Raw genomic sequence first — 19952 nt, 5'->3', positions numbered from 1 at the left:
GCCCCTCCCCTTCAGACCGACCCCAACTATCCATTCACCACCACCAGGGTCAAGCTAAGCCCCTCCCCTTCAGAGCGACCCCAACCATCCATTCACCACCACCAGGGTCAAGCTAAGCCCCTCCCCTTCAGACCGACCCCAACTATCCATTCACCACCAACAGTGTCTAGACCCCGGGGGGCTTCATCGGATCGGTTCTCCCCTCCCGAATGATACTTCCTGCACAACGGGGCCTAATCGCCAAAATCACCATTAGGCTACATTAATTTGTGAATCTCTGCAATAAATATCTATTCTTACATCAAAACCGTCTCTCCTGATTGAACTAAAGTTATAACTGCTGCCCCTTCAGTACTGTTATGTGTTCACTTACCTTTTCAGACTGATGCACTTACATTATATTTTACAATGGATGTGTTGATGTTTTGGAGTGCTTGTGTCTTTATTTATGATGTTGGTCTGCTCATTTTAGTTTTGCACTGCCCCCTTTGCTGTAACAATGTAGATTTCCCCTCAAATTGTTTTGGAATAATACAAAAAATATGTATTATATATTATTTTATATTTTTATGTTAATGTTTCTTGTACATTTTTATTTGTTGTTCTATTTATTTTCTTGTATTTTTCCTATACTACAGTACATTTATATAATAGAATTTTCCACATTTAATTATTTCCTTTATTCATTTATTCATGCACTTTTTGCCTTTTATCTGCAGTTGTTTCTTATTGTAAAAATGTCCCCACTGTGGGAGAAACAAATGTTCCTGATTCTGATTTGTTTTGTGTTTAAAGATGTGTTTTGCTACTCACTCTGAGATGTGAACAAAGATGTCCTCTCCGCCGTGGGAGGGTCGCAGGAAGCCGTGACCTTGTGACCTGGAGAAGTTCTTACAGATGCCTTTAAACACCGGACTTGATTGAGCGCGTACCGTACTGCAGCCAAAGACAAAAAAACAACAGTTATTTCGTTTAATCCCACCCAGTACGACTGAATGTTGTTATTGTTTCAGTAGGACGTGAAGGAGACGTTTACAACAACATATTTTCTCTTTTGTGTCAGATCATTCATGGCAGAGAAATGTAGAAGGATGCACAAAGAGAAGGATTCATAAAGAAGGAAAATCAACAGATAAAAACCTGTTTTTCTTCTTCCATGTTTCTTAACGTATTTTTATGTTTATGTCTCAATATTTGCAATATATTTTAAACCGATAGTAGGAACTTACCTATAATGATTTAGTTAATAAAATATCCTTTAGGTCACATGTGTCAAACTCAAGGCCCGGGGGCCAAATCAGGCCCTTGGTGGATTTAATTTCAGCCCGAAGGATAATTTGTTATTTCTATTAGATCTGGCCCGCCGGTATATTGCACGCACACCTTCACTCCATCCTGAGGGTCTCCTCAGCTCAGAGCCTGACCCCAAACATTGATGACCTTGCACCCAAGATGAGATGCCAAGTATCTGAGCTAGCATAACAGAGCAGCACACTGAGTTTACATGGATGTTTCCTTCCGCACTTTCTCTCACAACAACAGGGCATGTTTGGTTTTCTCTTTGAGGGAAATAGTTTTATTGAAGCTGTTGTTGGCCTGTGGGAAAATGTGATCATAAGAAATGACTCTGGAGAAGCTGCAGATAGAGCCATAAGAAATGAATGCAACTGATTATTTAATGTTTAATGTTGTTTTTATAGGCAATAATTTAAGCTTTGTTAGTCCCAGGTTTAATATGTGCAATAAGTTCATTTCAATAAGTTTAGCAATAACATGAACCAGTCCGGCCCTCGAGTAGCACCCATTTATTTATTTTGGCCCACTGTGTATTTGAGTTTGACCCCCCTGCTTTAGTTACTTATCAAAAACTGTTTTACAAGTGTTGCAATATAAGAAATAGTACTGATACATGAAATGGAATAAAAACAACATTTGTATCTGTGATGTGATAACGTTTAAAAGTAGCATAAAATGGAAAAAATCCAACGTGTGTGTTTGGATGTTTTTATCACCACACACTCATTTTTTTTGAAGTTCAAAAGATTCAAAGGTTTTATCGTCATATGCACAAAGCTACAGCGTAGAAATGGCAATGGCATTCTTCTGACCTGAGCTCCTCCAACAACGCAACATATATAATAAAATACAAAAATACAAAATAAAAAGTAGTTTAAAAAGTCTATATACATGTCAATAGAATATGATATGTACAAGAACAGGATATGAAATGAATACTGTAGATTAAGACAAAATTCAATCCGGTTTATTGCGGTTATTGTTTATAGTAAATAATAACAAACTCACGCTGAGTAGGTGCGGTTGCGTTTGGTCGGCAGCGGGCTCGGTAGATCTCGAGGCAGCGGGTGATCTTTCCCGTCCTCCCACACCCGGCTCCTCTCTCTCAGGAAGGGGAAGGAGAGGGTGAGGGAGGCGTTGGGGGAGCGCAGCGGGGTCCTGGAGGGCGACGTGAGGCTGGGGTCCGCCATGTCACAACAGACAGGGGTGAGGAGGACGAGGGAGGAAGAGGGAGGCTGTTCTGCTGACTGTGTCGTCTGTCTTCTGCTTCAGGTCCAGAGTTATCCAGGTCAGCGCTGTCGCTTCAGGTCTGTCAGGAGGAGGGAGACCACAGGGTGAGGAGGGGGAGATCAGAGAGGTGTCATGTGGCTTTAGAGGTGATGGAGGGGGAGATCAGAGAGGTGTCAGTTGGCTTTAGAGGTGATGGAGGGGGAGATGAGGGATGGGTGTCATCCAGCCAGGAATTCAACTCATAATCAAGCAGACACATAACTGAGAGACCTGTGAGTGCCTTTTCAATGTTCTTTCCTTGTGTCTAAGAATTTATCGGGCACAACAATTTCCTTCAGGATGAATAAATATAGATAATTAAAACATGTATTTTATCATCTGCTATCATCACTAACTTTAGTGGATCACAAACTAGCATGTGTCATTATTCGGCAGATGTTCCAGTTCAGAGTAGGGCTGCTCAATTAATCGTATTTTAATCGCAATTACGATTATGGGCTTGCAACGATTACGAAAACAACGTAATCGAAATAAATTATTATTACTTTTTTTTTTTTTATTGGTTTTTCAGTTGAATTAAACTTAAAGTTCAGGGTAATCAACTGTTAAAAACATACTTTTCACATTTTTTTCTCCAATAAATTGATGTTTTCAAAGTAAATGGATAATCGTTTTTTAATAATCGTGATATCAATTATTGACCCAAATAATCGATATTATGATTTTTGCCATAATCGAGCAGCCCTAGTTCAGAGTGATGCCAAACATTTCTATGGATGTCAGTTTTTGAGCCCAACAAAGGCCAACACATGCCCTGCAACAGGACACATACTAACTACTAAAGTGGTTGTTGATCAATTGAGAGGAATAAGGAGTCTACAGTTTGAAACAGTCCAACAAAATAGCTTGTAAAATGTTTTGGAATCACTGCAACCATGAGACGCCCTTGAGCAAACCGTCCTAAATGTGCAAGGGAACATTAAGCTGATGGTTTTAGTAGTATGCAAGATTAACCGTGAACAGATTATAAGTGAAATCAATGCAGCAGAGGTCATCATATCCTGAGTATCACAAGATGGGTCCAAAAGCAGTGGATCCTACACTACCCACAATGCAACTCAATTGCATCATTACACCTTTTAATACATTTTACACCTCCAGTTTGTAACCCAGCCCCATCTATTTTTCAAAATGTGTTGTCTCCAAGCCCAGAGACACCATCAGGTTTATGACATGACAAAAAAGATCAGCTGAAGACATTACACAACATGTTTCACCAGATTAGTCCTAATGAAAGGTAAATTGACCTTGGGAAGTATAATGACTGCATGGATTGCCCCTTTAATCCAGCTTAATCAAATATAAAGAAACATACATGTTCTATATTGAACCTGAAGCCTTTGAGTTGTCCTGCTATCCAAAGCACTGCAATCCCCGTGATCATAATACTACAGGTTTATCTCTAAAGCAACTCACCGCACGGTATATTAATAATACATGTGGAGGTTTCATTTTCATATCTGCATCCATACTCTTCAGTGTATGCAGGGAAGAATCAATGCAGTGTATGCTATTCAGTGCACATCAGAGTTACGGTTTGATCCGTTTGTTTTAGTTATGAAAGTCATCTATCTAGGCCATTGCTCAACATTTCCTAAAATAGAAATGTATTTGTTTTGACACTTTAAAAGAAAGATATCTGCACACAATAACAAATTGGTACATGATATTTGCACTTGTAATATCAACTACATCCCTAAATGTTACAGCCTATACATTAATAGATAGTGTGTTGGTTGGGTCGTAATAATCCAACTGATTTACAATTTGTATATCTCTTTAAAAGCATGAAACTATAAGTGTGGGTTTGAGTGTTTCTCTACACCTCCACACATGTTTAAGAGCTATAGACACTGCCTCCCATATTTAACACTCACAACACATTCCTGTTTATCAGGTGACCTTCAATACACCTCAGACTCGTTTCTCCACACACTGCCCCCCCCCCCCTCCCCCTCTCTAACACAACCCCCCCCCCTCCCCCTCAACACAAACACTGGGTATTTCTCAATGTCAGGGAAGGATGCTCCAGAGCCACTATTTCAAGGATGCTACGTCATCGAGTCCTGCCGAAGGACTGTTCCAATGTCCAGGCTCCTTGGAATTCTACCAAGACATGTCCTACCAAGGAAGCGTCCTCGACATTGAGAAACACCCACTGTGTCGTGCTATACGTGCGTGTGTTTCTTTTTTACATCCCCTCATGTCGCCTGTGATGATAGTGATGCAGGCACGGCGTGACGTCAGAGCAGCTGCAGCACGCCGTCTCGAGTGCGTGATGTCAGCGCCACTTCCCCAAGTGAACAACATATCCTACTCAAACGGAAGTACACACGCATGATATAATAAAGCCTCTATGTTGCACACACACAGAAGCATACGCACACATTATTGATGATATACTACAATATATTTTATAATGGACTCAAACACTGACAGTTTACTCTAGTTTTTTCACACAGCAGGAAACCATCTGGATGAGCAGAAATGAAGCCATAGATCTAAAGAGGGTCATGTCTCCTCTGGCCCGGGTCAGGCACAAATCTGTTTCCGGTCCCATGGTCATGAAAAGGCAGTGTGTGTGAATTGTGTGTTGACACAATCCCTTATTTCACTTGCCTTTGCCTTCTTTTTATAGCAAAACGTAAATAAATTATTTTGACACCCTTAATAAAACTGAATATGATAATAAAAAACGTAAATTGCGTTCAGTTTGGATGCTAAAAATCCCATATTTACCTCGCTTTTGCTCTTGTTTCATTTTAGCAAATAGCAAAACTTAAGGAAATAACATTGACAACACCAATACAATTGACAAAATCAATTTAAAAAAGCAGTGTGTGAATTGTGTATTGAGTTTCGACATCTGTGTTCACACACTATGCAAAACATCCCGTATTTCACTCGCTTTACATATTGTCTTACACCAGCGAAACGTAATGACATCCCATTGACACCCCAATACTATCCAACAAAATGAACAAAAAGGGATTCTCTGTGAATTTTGTGCTGATTTTCGAGAGCTGTACTCACGCATACAATCCCGTATTTCACTCGCTTTCACCTTGTTTTACTACATCCAATAACGAAACGTAAGGAAATCACATTGCCAGCCTTAATAAAACTGCCCAAATGAATTAAAGGCTGAAACAGCAGTCAGTGCTAATGAGAGAAGAATTGGACAATAGCGTGGTGCGTTCATGACACCAGCGTGGATCATAATATGGAGGAAATGTGACACCGATCAATCCTGCGTACATTCAGATATAAATAAATAACCTGTCCTTGTGATTTAGCGGTTTTTCCACCAGGCGTGCAAAGAAGACATTGTACCCGATCCCAAAACAAAGACACGCACACACACCCCCACCCACCCCCCGCAGGCACAACAACATGAATGTTATTTTTCCACAGAAATGTTACTTACTGCTGTTGCGGACGATCAGCTCGTGCCAGAGTGCGTCTTAAGTGGCGGAGTGTTATATAATCAGTTATTAAATAAATAAATCGGCTAAATCCGCGCAGTCTGTCGGAGAACCCTGATGATGGTGAGGATGTGACGAAGAGCTGCTGAGTCTGCGCAGCTGGCGGAGATTCCGATGGCGTGATGCGACTGCGTTTGTGAGTGAGTGAGAGAGTGTGTGTGTGTTTTGCTTTCTTCATTCCTTTGAATGTATGTAATCTATTATGGGAACAGTATGCTCAGTGTAAGGATATCTTGCCTTGATTTATCGTATTGCACTCTTTATGCAGCTGCTGTGGTGCTGCTTTATTACAACGGATTTATAATAGTGTTTATATTGAGGACAAACTCCACTAATCCAACACATTTGAAATTGCATTAGTGGAGATATGTCAATCAAAAACAGTGGTGTAAGTGACTAACTACATTTATTCAAGAAAAATTACGTTTTAAAGACACTTTAACTCCATTTGATGCTACTCCACTACATTTTGAAAGCAAACACTCCCATTTGTATACTTTGTAGGTTCATATTCTTAACAAATATAAATCAACAAATGAATTATGATGTACAATAAAGGATAAAAATACCTCCCAGGACAAAACGAATCGTTTCCTCTCCTGTAGTGTGTTACAGGTTTTAGTGCATGTTAATGGTCTGCAAAAGCTAAAATCCCTGTGTTCCCTCCAGAGGGAGTTTATCTGCCACACACTCCTCCCCCCCCTGCCGGAAACACCTCAATTGGACTCCTTTGTTTACTTCAGTAACATAGTGACATCACTCTGTAAGCCTTGTACTGGGCTCTGGTTTCAGACAGAGGGTGAAAAGAGCTTTTTGAACATTAAAGGAAGGAGACATGACACAGTAGAGACACTACATACTGATATGAACCTGAAAATGAGCAGAATATTTAGGTAAAACATGTGAACACTTCTTTGAGTTTTCTAAAACAAATCCAGAAACAATTTCAATGTCTAAGATAAGCTAAGATCTTCAGTTAGTTATTTTCATAGTCAAATATTTAATCCCTTAAACTTAACTCTCTGTAAACGATATTTCTGTAATGAGGTTCACATGCAAACTTATTTATGAGTTTTTCTTTCGTATAAACTCGAAACAGTCTGACCTATTTTCACTGAAGACAAATGAGACAAACATCTAGGGGCTACACAGTCGTCACATGAAACACAGCTCATTCATTTCTGATTGTACAACAAACACCAGTGTGTGTGTGTGTGTGTGTGTGTGTGTGTGTGTGTGTGTGTGTGTGTGTGTGTGTGTGTGTGTGTGTGTGTGTGTGTGTGTGTGTGAGAGTGTCTCTACTGAGACTGACCAGCGTTCAGAGATCTGTTATAAACCAGCAGCGCTGTGGCCTTCACTGACCTCCAAATTGTGGGATTTAAAAGGCTGGCCGCTAATCCGTATTAGTTATTCCTCTTCCTATAATCACACAAAATGACAAATCACAAGCACTCACTCTGATGATACGTCCTTTTACTGTGAAAATGAAACACACAAGATATCACAAGGCTGTTAAATAAACGGAGGATTAAAAAAGGTGACATTTTAAATAAAAAGAAAATATTTTCATCTTTTTATGTTAACTCCCACCAAGAAAAACATTTGTATTATTGACATTTTTTTTGTGATCTTGATACAAAGGAATAATAAATTGTCTTCTGGGGCTTTTCCCTACCAACCCAACCATCACTCAGCTTGTTTCTGTACATTCTCACACCTTTATCCTCCCTGACATGCTGTTAAGTGCTCAACGTCACCTGCTTCAACCCTTAAAGTCAGAATATGTGAGTACGTACTGAGGACATTATAATCCTGATAACAAATGACTTTTCGTTTGAATTTAGGGTCAGGGTCTCACTTTAAATGTACCAGAAAGACTGTAAACGCATGTGAAATCATTGTGTTTTTAGATCTACGGTCAGGTTGATGTGTAAACATGGGGCTGGTGTGTTCAGGGCAGTATTTACAACACAGTCTGTCTCAGAGGGACTTCAGTCTCTTCACACCAACAGTGTCTCGGTTCAGAGCGTCTGACTTCGTGTCTTTACTTCTGTACCCAGACTCCTGGGTATCGTGTCCCCAGCTCGCCTCTCCTCGTCTGTTCGGTCAGTTATGATGTTCGATCTGTTCGTAAAACACCAAATCTTCCTCCTCGTCCTCTTCCTCTTCCTCAGTGCTAGCTGTTCCACCAGGACAGCAGCCCCAGCCCCGGGTCACAGATGGTCCCCTGGAACAACAGCACAATGGGTCAGAATCAGAATACTCTATTTATCCAAGGGGCGAATTGGGTTTCATAACAGTTGTAACATTTCAGAATTAAATTAATTATAAAAACCAAAACAATGGAATATAAATATTTACATAAACATACGATTTAAATGTCCAATAAACGCTAAAATAAAAATAGAAAGAGAATATTCATACAACCATGAACATTTAAATTGTGCAATAAATACAAATATTGATATAAACATAAGAAGTTAAAGTAAAATGTCCTATTGAAGATGCAATAACATATAATACACATATTTATCTAAACATAAGAAGTAAAAATGTTAAATAAAAAGATACATTTCATTAAATAAAATATTTATATAAGCATAAGAAGTTAACGTTCAAAATGTGCAATAAAAATACAGAACAAGATATTCATATAAACATAAGAATTTAAATTGTCCAATAAAAGAGTATCTAAAAGGCTGTTTATATAACTTATAACTGTGGGGCCATTGTGTTATAGTGCCCTGGTTTTTAATACTAAATACTGTTTCTAATAGGGACTCTAAACCAGTTAAACAAACCCTGTAAATAAGTGTGTAGAGAGTTACTCATATACATAGCCCAAATCAACAAAGAGACAGCTCAAATATCTATTGATTTTCACTCTTATCATCTCCCTGTTTTTATTAAAGCAGATCTCCTGGTGTGTGTGTGTGTGTGTGTGTGTGTGTGTGTGTGTGTGTGTGTGTGTATATATATACACTATATATGTATGTGTGTGTGTGTGTGTGTGCGTGTGTGTGTGTGTGTGTGTGTGTGAACATGAGGTGTGTTCTTACGATCAGAGTGTACGGCGCCTCTTTCTTCTCCACCTCCTCAGCTGGCGGCGCCACAGGCTGTCCGGGTATTACCGGTGTTTCTGCGGCGGACGGGCCCGTCGGCGACGTGTCCACAAACATCTCATCTGTCACCCTGAAACGGATGTCCTCGCCCTGGTCCATGTAGAGGTCGTGGGCCCCCTCGTCCGTCTCGTACTCCCAGAGCCAGACCTGCTCCGCTTCATCACTGAGGCTGAAGATAAGGACTGGAACTACAGGCAACTCCACATCAGAACATTTTACAAATGTATTACGCGCCGTAGTTAAATACTCGATTCTGATTGGCCACTTTGGACAGTCAGCAGTGTTATTTCTTGATAGCAGATTGCATAAGGATGCTCTGATCAAGGGCGGTCATATGATACGCAGAAGTCTGGATAATTTAACATCAGTGGTGGCTTAAAAAAATAACAAATTATTATTCTAATGTTCTATCAGAAAACAATCAGAAAACATCAGAAAATTAGAATCAGTTTTCATATTCGTGGACAGCAGAAACATTTGGATTCATGATGGCTAAACTGTTACCAGAAAAGAGAAGAGAAGAAGAACAGGAAAACCAGAGAAGGACTCATGTAGCTGGACTTTAGAGAAATCAACAGAAGAAGACGGACAGGAAATAAACACTTAAGAGAACAGCAGAAGAAGAAAGACAGGAAGTAAACACTACTATTAAATGACTGGCGTGCTGCATATTATCCCACATCCCTTGATACACCTGTGTGTTCTTGAGATGAAATCACAGCACTTTGTTTAATTCTAGTCACATTTTCAGGCAGGATACAATTTGGCGGGCTGCTGAAGAGACTCTGGAGGAATGAGGATGTCGTCAAAGAAGCCCAAGGTCACTGTGAAGCAGAGAGGGAACAGAGTCAGAGTTTACAGTGGTACTTATGTGTCGTGTGGTTCGTGTGAAAAGCAGAGACATGTGAGCCTTTAGGCCGACTGTTGTTCATGTTTTCTGTGAGACTGTGAGGTGAAGTTTGACTAGTTCTTTTGATAAGACATGCAGAAGTCATGTGCTTGTAATTACACAAAACCATTAAATGAATGAATTTGGACTGTTGGTGGAATATGGTATTAAATGCATCACCTTGAGAGTACATTAGAGAATGTATATCTGAGATGTAGTAAAACATGCCGAGATGGAGAGACAGAACTTACCATGAACTCCTTCTTGACTGCAATACTTGATCTTGCCGAGTAGGATCTCATCGAGGAAAGGGTGGAAAACAACGTACCTGAAATGAACTGAGAGAAAAAGCAAAGGGAGATGGGAGGGAGTCAGTAAGTGGGAGTAAAGTGAATGGGTTCAGAGTCCATCAACCCTCCCTTTAACCATACTTAAGATCGTACAAAAGTTGCAGTAACTAAGTTTAGCTGGAGACTAGCCTCTATCACTCAGCTGTCAAGTGTTTTATTATTGGATAAGAAAGTTAAACAGGAAACTGTGAGACCAAATGTATCATAAATAATCTGATTAAAACTGAGTGGAAGTGCTTTGTCAGGAAGTCATATTTATGTTGCGATGTATCTCAAATGTAATGCAGCAGTATAAACACAATACATACTGTTTTATGTCCTATATATATATATTCATGTTGCACTGTTGGAGGAGCCTGTGACTTGAAATGGAATCTTGATTGGAATGAACATGGCCTGATGCAAGTGAGTGAATCTTTGTACCTATGGTGTGTGAGGCTCCGTCTCCGGGGAAGATATAGGAGTCGTCCAGTTTGGTGATGTCGTACAGGCAGATGCAGAGGCCCACGTTGAAGACCACCTGAGAGGAGGGCGGGTCACAATGATCAGATATGAGGAAATTATGATATTCCGCAAGTGCTTGGGCTCGATTGTGTACCAAAAATTGGAATACAAGAGCAAAACTGATTTGACTTTAACTGAAAGAAGCATCAAAACCCTAACTCATATTTGCTCAAATCACTGAAATGCATTTGTGTCCTTTGCTTTAAAAATATTTAAATATGTTAGTTAGAGCAGGTGATGCTTTTTGAAGTTTCACCATAGTGGAAGATACAGGACAGAAAAGGCAATATAATTCAATAGAATCATTATTTTTTGTTATATATGAGTATGTTTACCTCAGTATAGTGTATAACAAATAATTTATAAACCTGAAAGTATCATCTCAAAGGATGATTTTGAACTTTTAATTTGAGAGCTTATTTATAGAGGGGTGGTATTGTTGTTATTGCTGTTTTACTAATGTGATTATTTTTTCTGTATTGTATTTCTCCTGCTTCAAAAAAAGACTACATACAGTAAAGGTAATACAATAAGCTTGACTTGTATTTACGTTGCTTTAACATGTTGTGTCAAGAGTTGCTCAAATGTCTCTCAGACACACAGAGACATACACACACACACACAGACACACACAGAGAGACAAACACACACACAGAGAAACACACACACACACACACACACACACACACCTTGTTGGCCAGTTTCTTGTTGAGCTCCTCGGCTATGGCCTCGTTCAGTTGTCTCTGGAAGTTCCACGGAGGGATCCTGACAGTGTCCACCATCTCCACCAACACGAACATGATACACTGTTACACACACAAACACATACACACACACCGGTAGTGAAACACCCGGAGCGATTCAGTGTCGCTTATTTTCAGGAAAGCGTCTATTTTTTCCACCCCGAAGAAGGGAAAAAAGGGTCAAGAAGTTTCCACGATATGCCAAAAAAAACAATTTAAAGTAGAATAATCTAGAGAAAACTCAACAGTATCCATGATGTCTCCATGTGAGTATTTAGGACAGTGAGGTTTTACGACATGTCGCAAAACTTAAAGGTACAGAACACAATTTTTCAGCTCTGTTTTGATGTTGATATTTCTCTTATTCTTTAACCTACTTGGCTATTTGGTTTCCACACATGTCCATAGAAATGAGAAATATGTTATTTTTTAAAGGGAAGTAACAAAGTAGATTTACTCAAGTACTGTACTTTACATTTTATACTACTTTTTACTTCTACTCCACTACAATTCAGAGGTAAATCGTGTAATTTTACTCCACTAGCTTTATTTAATACATAACATTACATTACATGTCACTTGTTAGACGCTTTTATCCAAAGCGATTTACATACTCAATACTGTGGGCAATCCCCACAGGAGCAATTTGGGGTGAAGTGTCTTGCCCAAGGACACAACGACATGCTGACTGCAGTGGGGTTTGGAACCTGTGCTCCCCTGATCCGAACACCAACGCACTGCCCACTGCGCCACACGGCTCTCTTTGGATTAACGAATATAATCAAGTGTTAAATCAGACTTTAGTTCCACCTGGAGTAAATTCACAAGCTACCCTGCAGTATGCAAAGTCATTCAAACTAGCTGCACCTTTACCAGCTTTGAGAACACTTTAATGATCAATCATTATAAAACATATCATATATATTATTCTGAAATGGACCAATCTGCATGACTACTTTTTGGTACTTTAAGTACATTTAAATGCTAATACTTTTCTACTTGAGTAACATTTTGATTGCAGGACTTTTACTGTAACAGAGTATTGCTACACTCTGGTACTTCTACTTTTACTCAAACAAGATTTGAGTACTTCTACCACCTCTGGTAAACGGTGAATAAACAAATGCTATTTTTTTTGTTGTTGATCTGAATTACTTGAATTAAAAGCTTATTAGATTAATAGCCTAATACTTTTAAAGCACAACGCACATACTTCTGTGAACACTACAATTCACAGTAAATACTAGCACCGAGTATCTATCGGAATTTGAAGGTATATAAAATCAGATTATATATGAATGAGGGAAAGTATGTAAACACTGTGTACCGATTTGATCAGGACGTCACTGTGACACTAACAATCAAATGATCGTTTCTCTGATATCTTACACTAAGAAAATAAATCACAAAAACATTCACTTCATAATTTCATTTTTATTAATTTACCAGTCATTTTGTGAAGACAGTTTTTAATCTCTCAAGCAATAAAACCGCAGACGATTGAACAATCTACTTTTACAAAGAATGTAATGCTGAAACCGGAGTGTGAGGGGAATCATCACTACGGGAAAAAACATCGGTTCATATATTCCATATTTATTTAGCTGTTTCTGAACACATGAAGCATGATGTGAAGGATATTTCAAACACACCAGAGGAAGCTTGACGCCCGAGTACAAAATTACACCACAGACATGCGTTTTGTTAACAACGTAATTTGATTTGTCACTTTACAGTAGCACTTTTAAAAACTCAGGGTTACATTAGCAAACTGTGATTCACAAGCGGCTGGTTTTAAATGTGCAAAGGATGATCAGATTAATCAATATTTTTGCCAGATGATATTTGAAAAAGACATTGATCGTGGTGAATTCTGTAGGAAACAACTCCCTGTACATATTCAAATAATGAGGGGCATTTTCACAGATCACATAATAATGGGTGACTCATGGATACTTCAACATATTCATTAGGCATCTTTGGCAGTGAATCTGAATACAGTGGCAAGGAGTGTGTATGATTTCCAGTTGAATATATGAACAGCTAAACCCATTAACGTCCAAAACGTCTTAAACGTTGGGTGTCCGCTCTTTCAAATCACCTTCTTCCCTAAAAACGATTTGAACAAAGCTAAAAATCTAAAAAAGTCCCCTTCCTAAAAGTCCCTAATCACTGTTGAAGGCGACATCTACAATCCAATATCTGTGCTTTAATTTACCCACAATGCAAATTGTTTTGTTAACCCATTAAATGCATGTATATTCAGTTTATTGAGGGCCACAGAGGGGACTCTACATCATGACATATTAGATTTAACTCATTTAGACAGGCAGCCCACAGCATGTTTCTCACTCTCTTTGTTTATATATATATTTATCTATTTCATTATTTATGTACACGCCCCTATACAAAGTGCAGCTATATATATCACATCATTTACACACGGGTCCAAACTTTCTTTAGTACATAGGGATTTAGCTCAGGAACTGTAAAGATTCATCCAGTGATTTTACTGTGAAGATGTATCGTGATTATTACTAACACAACAGAGATGTGCGCTGAAGATGTAAATGTTTGCAGTGGATAAAAAGCTTGGCAAAGTAGTCCTAAAACCACTCTCCCTACAGAGTGCTGGTGTACAGGCGTCTGGACACGAGGTTGAGCGTTAGTTTGTGTAAAAGGACAGCGGGCTATCTCATGCTATGGAGAACCAAACCTCAACATGAGAAAACATTCAGATGATTGGTCAGCTGGCCGGCTCTGTTGTGATTGGTCAACCGCTTAGAGATGTCCCGCCCCTTAGCCTATCACGTACAATGTGTTGGAGCGCTAGCCAGTAGAAGTGCGAGTGTCAGGTTGAGGTTTGGTCTGCATTGACACGCCTAAGTGAGAGCAACAAGAGACAGGGTGAGCAAAGAGGGAAGCGATCACAGACTGATGTTAACCACCAAAGAAAAGGTTTACACACAAAGGACAAAACACAGCTGGAAAGAAGTCAAATCGGAGCGTCTGTCACTAACAATGGCTGTATGTGCTGTGGTTCCAGTCCCAAGTTTTCACTCAATGGGAGGTTTTATCACATGACAGATTTAGCAAAGAGCAAGCGAGCGTTGGACGAGCAGCAGGGAGCAAAAATCTGGGCGAGATTAAGCATGAAAAAGGACGTGAGAGAGGATGGCTGTAGTTGTACCGTAACAGTGCAGCATGGGATATCAATAATGCTTCTACAGTAAATCCTTTTGCCTGGTAGTTTGTCTACAGTGTGGCTCTCAGCTACAACAGGTCCATGAGGGGGAACCTAGCAGCCAAACAAAGACGAACAATGACTGAAAACGAATGGATTTCACGTACATTTGGTGCAATGTTATAATAAATAGGGATGATGTTAAAGGAAAAGTACAATCATAGGCCTTAAATAACTTCGATTTGAGAGACATTTGGATGGAAATGATCAAGACAAACACTTTAAAGGATGTGTGATGGAGAACTTTTACATTTTAGAGTGGATTTTACAGTAGATATTAAAGCAGGAAGCTTTCAACTCGTCTGCTAACATCTTTTTTTAATATAATATTCTGCATCTAGATCAGGTTTGTATACTCCAGACAAAAGGTAACGGTGTTCTTTATGTTAATGCTTCAAACAGACTGTATTTTCACTAAAGTATGAAAATAAATGGCGTGTTATATCCGATTATTATTATTATTATTATTATTATTATAGGAGTGCTGTCTGTATGAGTGATGCTGCCTGTTTCAGGATCTAAGCTGTGGTTCTGTCGCCGGGGAGTGCAATAGCATTAATCCTGGCTGTGCGTGAACTGTACGTGCTCGTGTGCGTGTGTGCGCTTCTCGTCTGTACAGCGACCTTGCGTGTGTGTGTGTTTTCTTTAATTGAGCATCACTACAGTTTTCCCTAAACCAACTAAAGTCTGGTTATCATCCATCGTCTCTAGGCCCACGTTTCTCCCCTTCTTAACCCCAGCCAAGGCCCCTCATTGGACCCCTACTGGCCCCTCCTTCCCTCGTCTTCATCAATTACTGGAGCTCCTTCATCCTGTTGAGGGCGGAGCCGGCCTGGAACCACTCGATCTGATTCGTGTTGAAGGTGTGGTTCAGAGTGATTGACTCCTGGCTGCCGTTGCTGTGTTTGATCACTGCTGTCACGGGCTGGGAGGGGGGGGGGCAGAGGAGGGAACAATCATTTATCGTGTTTTTCACAAAGATACAGTCATTACAAAAGGAAAATGTCCTGTCTCTGTGATCATAAAGTAGGTGTAGGTGCTGTAAAAATACTGTGTTAGCACAAAAACACTTTAATACAATTTACACTTCCCATAATTAGGGGTTGGGTCGGGGAAACGAAATGTATATCACAATATATATATATATATATATCTTTCTATATTTTGCTGTAAAGGTTTTATGAGATAAGATTAGATATACTTTACTGATGCCACATTTTGTGAATGTTAAATCTCATAAAAAAAGAAAACTATATTAAACAAAATGCATGTGTTTATAAGCTACATGTAGGAATGAAAGTGAGGAATGGGGCTACTGAGACAGACGGTAAATAAAGAATCATAAAATAAATGCTTTTAGACCATTAAGAAAGTGAACATGTAATAGTAGAAAACCCAAAATGATTAACCTAAATGTACGGTCCTGATAACTAGCTAGCTAATATGTCTCCTTTAAGAGAAGGTCAGCTGTCCTGTGGATCGACATTTCGTTGTCAGACTGCTCACCTTGCCGGGAGCGAAGGTCTTCAGTCCAGTGATTGAGATCTTGTCGTCGGGGCGGATCTTGTCGTAGTCTTTGGGGTCGGCAAACGTCAGAGGAAGGAGGCCCTGTTTCTTCAGGTTGGTCTCTGAGAGGAGGAGAGGAAAGATGGAAACATGAAACCCAACAGCGTCATACTGGACGTCAGGTAACCAGAGAAGAGCTCCTTGTGTGTCAGGAGAATATCGATTACAGAGATATACAAGGTCATGGAGAATAATGCATGCGAGTGTGTGTGGCAGGTGGTTATTGATTAGCGCTTCTCAACATGAATACGCTATTCACACAGAATGCATGCCGTTTTTTGCCAAGACCGAGTACCGAGTAATCAACAGCATTTCTTTTGTGTCTTTCTGGTTCTAATGAAATGTTTTCAAACGAATGATTGCAGGCTTTCAACATGAAGCCTCCTGTAACAAACTGGCTCTAATGGACACTAGTTATTACTCGGAGACTCTCTTAGGAGACATCCTTTTTCTCACAGACTGTAAACATGCCAGTAAATAGTTTGTTCTGAAACCATAACACTCATTGAGACACTGCCTCCCTTCGACAGGGATTAGTTAAATGAATGGTTTGAGTGAAAGTGGAATAAAGACAGATAGATTGTTTTCCATCTGTGGCGGTAAACGGACCGTGGATTCTGGCGAAGCTCTTGACGATGATGGCGCGTCCTCCCAGGTGTCGAGGCTCCAGGGCGGCGTGCTCTCTGCTGGATCCCTCTCCGTAGTTATCGTCTCCAACCACCACCCAGTTCACTCCATTGGCCTTTAACAAAGAAAAGGAAGTAGTTGAAGCGCTGTTGGGACCAGGGTAGAGAAGACAAAGAAGTCCCATGGAGGAAACTGGGAAATGGGTTCCTCAGAAGGTATGCAACTAGCACTAGCATACAGCATGCTACACAATCCACCTTCAGTTAGGTTCATCGGGTACACTAAAACAAAGCAGTAACAATGCAATAAAGTGGGCCTTTCTACGGTTCTTATGGTCCGTTTCTTGTCGAATTTTGATTTAAAGAGAGACACTTTTATCCAAAGCAACTAGCATACACCTCACTATGGTAGACATTTTTGGGGTTAAGTATAAAGGACACTCAAGATGTTAACAAAGGGGACTCGGGATCGATAAATCAATATGTTGTGTCAAATCATTGATTGATTTAATAGTTGTAATAAGAGGGAGAATAGGCCGGTCTTTAGGGCAAAAGGATGTTGAATCACCCTCTAAAACATTTACATGTAAACCCCTAACCCAGGGGTGTCAAACTCAAATACACAGTGGGCCAAAATTAAATGGGTGCTACTCGAGGGCCGGACTGGTTCAATGTTTATTGCAGAACTTATTGAAATGAACTTATTGCACATATTAAACCTGGAACTAACAAAGCTTCAATTATTGCCTATAAAAACAACATTAAACATTAAATAATCAGCTGCATTCATTTCTTATGGCTCTATCTGCAGCTTCTCCAGAGTCATTTCTTATGATTACATTTTCCCACAGGCCAACAACAGCTTCAACAAAACTATTTCCCTCAAAGAAGAAACCAAACATGCCCTGTTGTCGTGAGAGAAAAAGTGCAGAAGGAAACATCCATTAAACTCAGTGTGCTGCTCTGTGATGCTAGTTCAGATACTTGGCATTTCATCTTGGGTGCAAGTTCATCAATGTTTGGGCTCAGGCTCTGAGCTGAGGAGACCCTCAGGATGGAGTGAAGGTGTGTGTGCAATATACCGGCGGGCCAGATCTAATAGGAATTAGAAATTATCCTGCGGGCCGAAATTAAATCCACCAAGGGCCTGATTTGGCCCCCGGGCCTTGAGTTTGACACGTGGACCCTAACCCATCACAGTCCCCCTGCTTCCAATCCTACTGCTATTTATTAAATGTTTACTTTATTATTTGCCCCTTTTGTTTGTTTGTTTGTTTGTTTGTTTGTTTGTTTGTTTGTTTGTTCACCATGTAAAGCAGCCTTGGGTCCCTTGAAAGGCGCTATATAAATGTAATCTATTATTATTAAAGTATAAAAAGGTAAAACATATCATCAACAGTGGAAAGGGTCCAGACTCACCTTGTAGTGGCGGGCCACGTCGGGCACTCCTGCGAACTCTCCCGTCAGCAGGTTCTTCACCTTGTTGATGGCCTCGTTGTCGATGTTGACGGCTCCGATCAGCATGTTGTTGGAGATGTTGTCCAGATGGCCGCGGAACTTCAGCCAGGGCCCGGCGGCACTGATGTGGTCCGTGGTGCACTTTCCCTTCACCTAGAGGGACAGAAGTCAAAGTCAACTTTATTGTCAATCTTTCAGTTTGTGTGTACAGACACAGAGATCGAAAATACCGTTTCCCACAATCCCGAATACGAAAATACAAATATGTATATCCTATGTGACACAATCAACAGACGCATTTATAAATATGCACACATTAAGACATAAATAAAAGCACAACAATCAATATATACAAAATAACATATAGAGGATCAGAAAAGACGTACAAATTAAACAATGTGTATTCCCATCACACACCAGCACTTATAGTTCTGTGGAGTTTCTCTTTTCTTCGCTGCTCACCTTGATGAGGACCCTCATTTCCTCCATGTCTTTTCCGTGCCACCTGTCGAAGGGCTCCAGCAGCTGGAGGCGGTTACTGGAGGGGCTCACGATCACCTGAACACACCAGGATCACTGTTAGACATGAAGGCTCGTCCAAACATATATTCTTTTATTGACATTTGGCAGCAAACATTTAAAGTGTTTTTCAAGACATAGTACTTCTACATCTTAAGTTTGTCTGTCCGAATTTCCTTCTTTTACACAAAGATAAAATAAAAACAGTACGAACATTAGGGAGTGATCAGGACTTCACAGTAAAATCATACGTTTGTAAAAATAAAATCTGGCTTATGAGGTTTTACGAAATCAGACTCCTTCGTAAATTAAGCTGTTGAAATGTCATCTCATTGTAATGTTTGAAAAAATTGTCACCCGGATTATCACATTTCATTCAGAACAAAAAACGTCAATGTTGACTTACATTACAAAAGAATGAATAAAATGTAGACCCCTCCCGTAAACGGAGGTAGCTACCTTTCACAGAACTGGTTGTTGAATTCATAAAGAATATCCGACACAGTCCCGTACGGTTCGCTCGTTTTGTGTTTGTTCTTGTTTGTTTGGTTCATTTCTTCTTATTTTAACTTTAACATGTTATATTTATAACACCATCAAGTAGAATATAAGTCAGATCCTCTTACGTGGTCTGTCGTAATGTCCGATTCTTGGACGTTTTTTAAAGAAAAGACTCCCCGTACGGGGGGTTTGGGAAGTCACGGTAAAGCACGGCACTGTAGCCGTTAGTCCCGTAGAAGATAACCATGAGGTCCCGGTAGCATTTAATCGAAATCTACCCAGGGTGTCGCGGTAGAGGGTTTTTAGGAATTACAGTACGTGACGTTAGTGTTTGACCTTGACAACTACAGCCCTACGTC

General features: G+C 39.9%; 3 protein-coding genes across 3 annotated transcripts in view; all 3 read right to left on the bottom strand.

The window, feature by feature from the left end:
- Positions 1 to 809: 809 nt before the first annotated feature.
- Positions 810 to 6122, bottom strand: csdc2b (cold shock domain containing C2, RNA binding b). The gene is made up of 3 exons (XM_010783640.1): positions 6014 to 6122; positions 2305 to 2605; positions 810 to 936 (listed from the first exon to the last, which is right to left on the bottom strand). Exons 2-3 carry the CDS (start codon positions 2484 to 2486, stop codon positions 810 to 812), a joined length of 309 nt encoding a protein of 102 aa, XP_010781942.1. The 5' UTR covers positions 2487 to 2605; positions 6014 to 6122.
- Positions 6123 to 7430: 1308 nt separating this feature from the next.
- polr3h (polymerase (RNA) III (DNA directed) polypeptide H) lies at positions 7431 to 11963 on the bottom strand. Its single transcript, XM_010783641.1, has 6 exons — positions 11626 to 11963; positions 10856 to 10952; positions 10334 to 10420; positions 9954 to 10017; positions 9131 to 9356; positions 7431 to 8298 (listed from the first exon to the last, which is right to left on the bottom strand). Exons 1-6 carry the CDS (start codon positions 11734 to 11736, stop codon positions 8248 to 8250), a joined length of 636 nt encoding a protein of 211 aa, XP_010781943.1. The 5' UTR covers positions 11737 to 11963; the 3' UTR covers positions 7431 to 8247.
- A 1130-nt stretch (positions 11964 to 13093) lies between these two features.
- aco2 (aconitase 2, mitochondrial) overlaps positions 13094 to 19952 on the bottom strand; it is an 18581-nt gene continuing 11722 nt past the window's right edge. Inside the window, exons 14-18 of the mRNA XM_010783638.1 lie at positions 19036 to 19131; positions 18535 to 18726; positions 17099 to 17231; positions 16430 to 16551; positions 13094 to 15848 (exon numbers count right to left, since the gene is read on the bottom strand). Coding sequence (XP_010781940.1) covers positions 15717 to 15848; positions 16430 to 16551; positions 17099 to 17231; positions 18535 to 18726; positions 19036 to 19131 — 675 coding nt within the window. The 3' untranslated portion in view covers positions 13094 to 15716. The remainder of the gene's footprint in view (positions 15849 to 16429; positions 16552 to 17098; positions 17232 to 18534; positions 18727 to 19035; positions 19132 to 19952) is intronic.

The sequence above is a fragment of the Notothenia coriiceps genome, unplaced genomic scaffold, assembly GCF_000735185.1.
Source record: "Notothenia coriiceps isolate Sejong01 unplaced genomic scaffold, NC01 NC01_scaffold00025511, whole genome shotgun sequence".
NCBI classification, from domain to species: Eukaryota; Metazoa; Chordata; class Actinopteri; order Perciformes; family Nototheniidae; genus Notothenia; species Notothenia coriiceps.
Note: the sequence above shows the minus strand (reverse complement) of the source record. Positions and strands in the feature narration are given on the sequence as shown.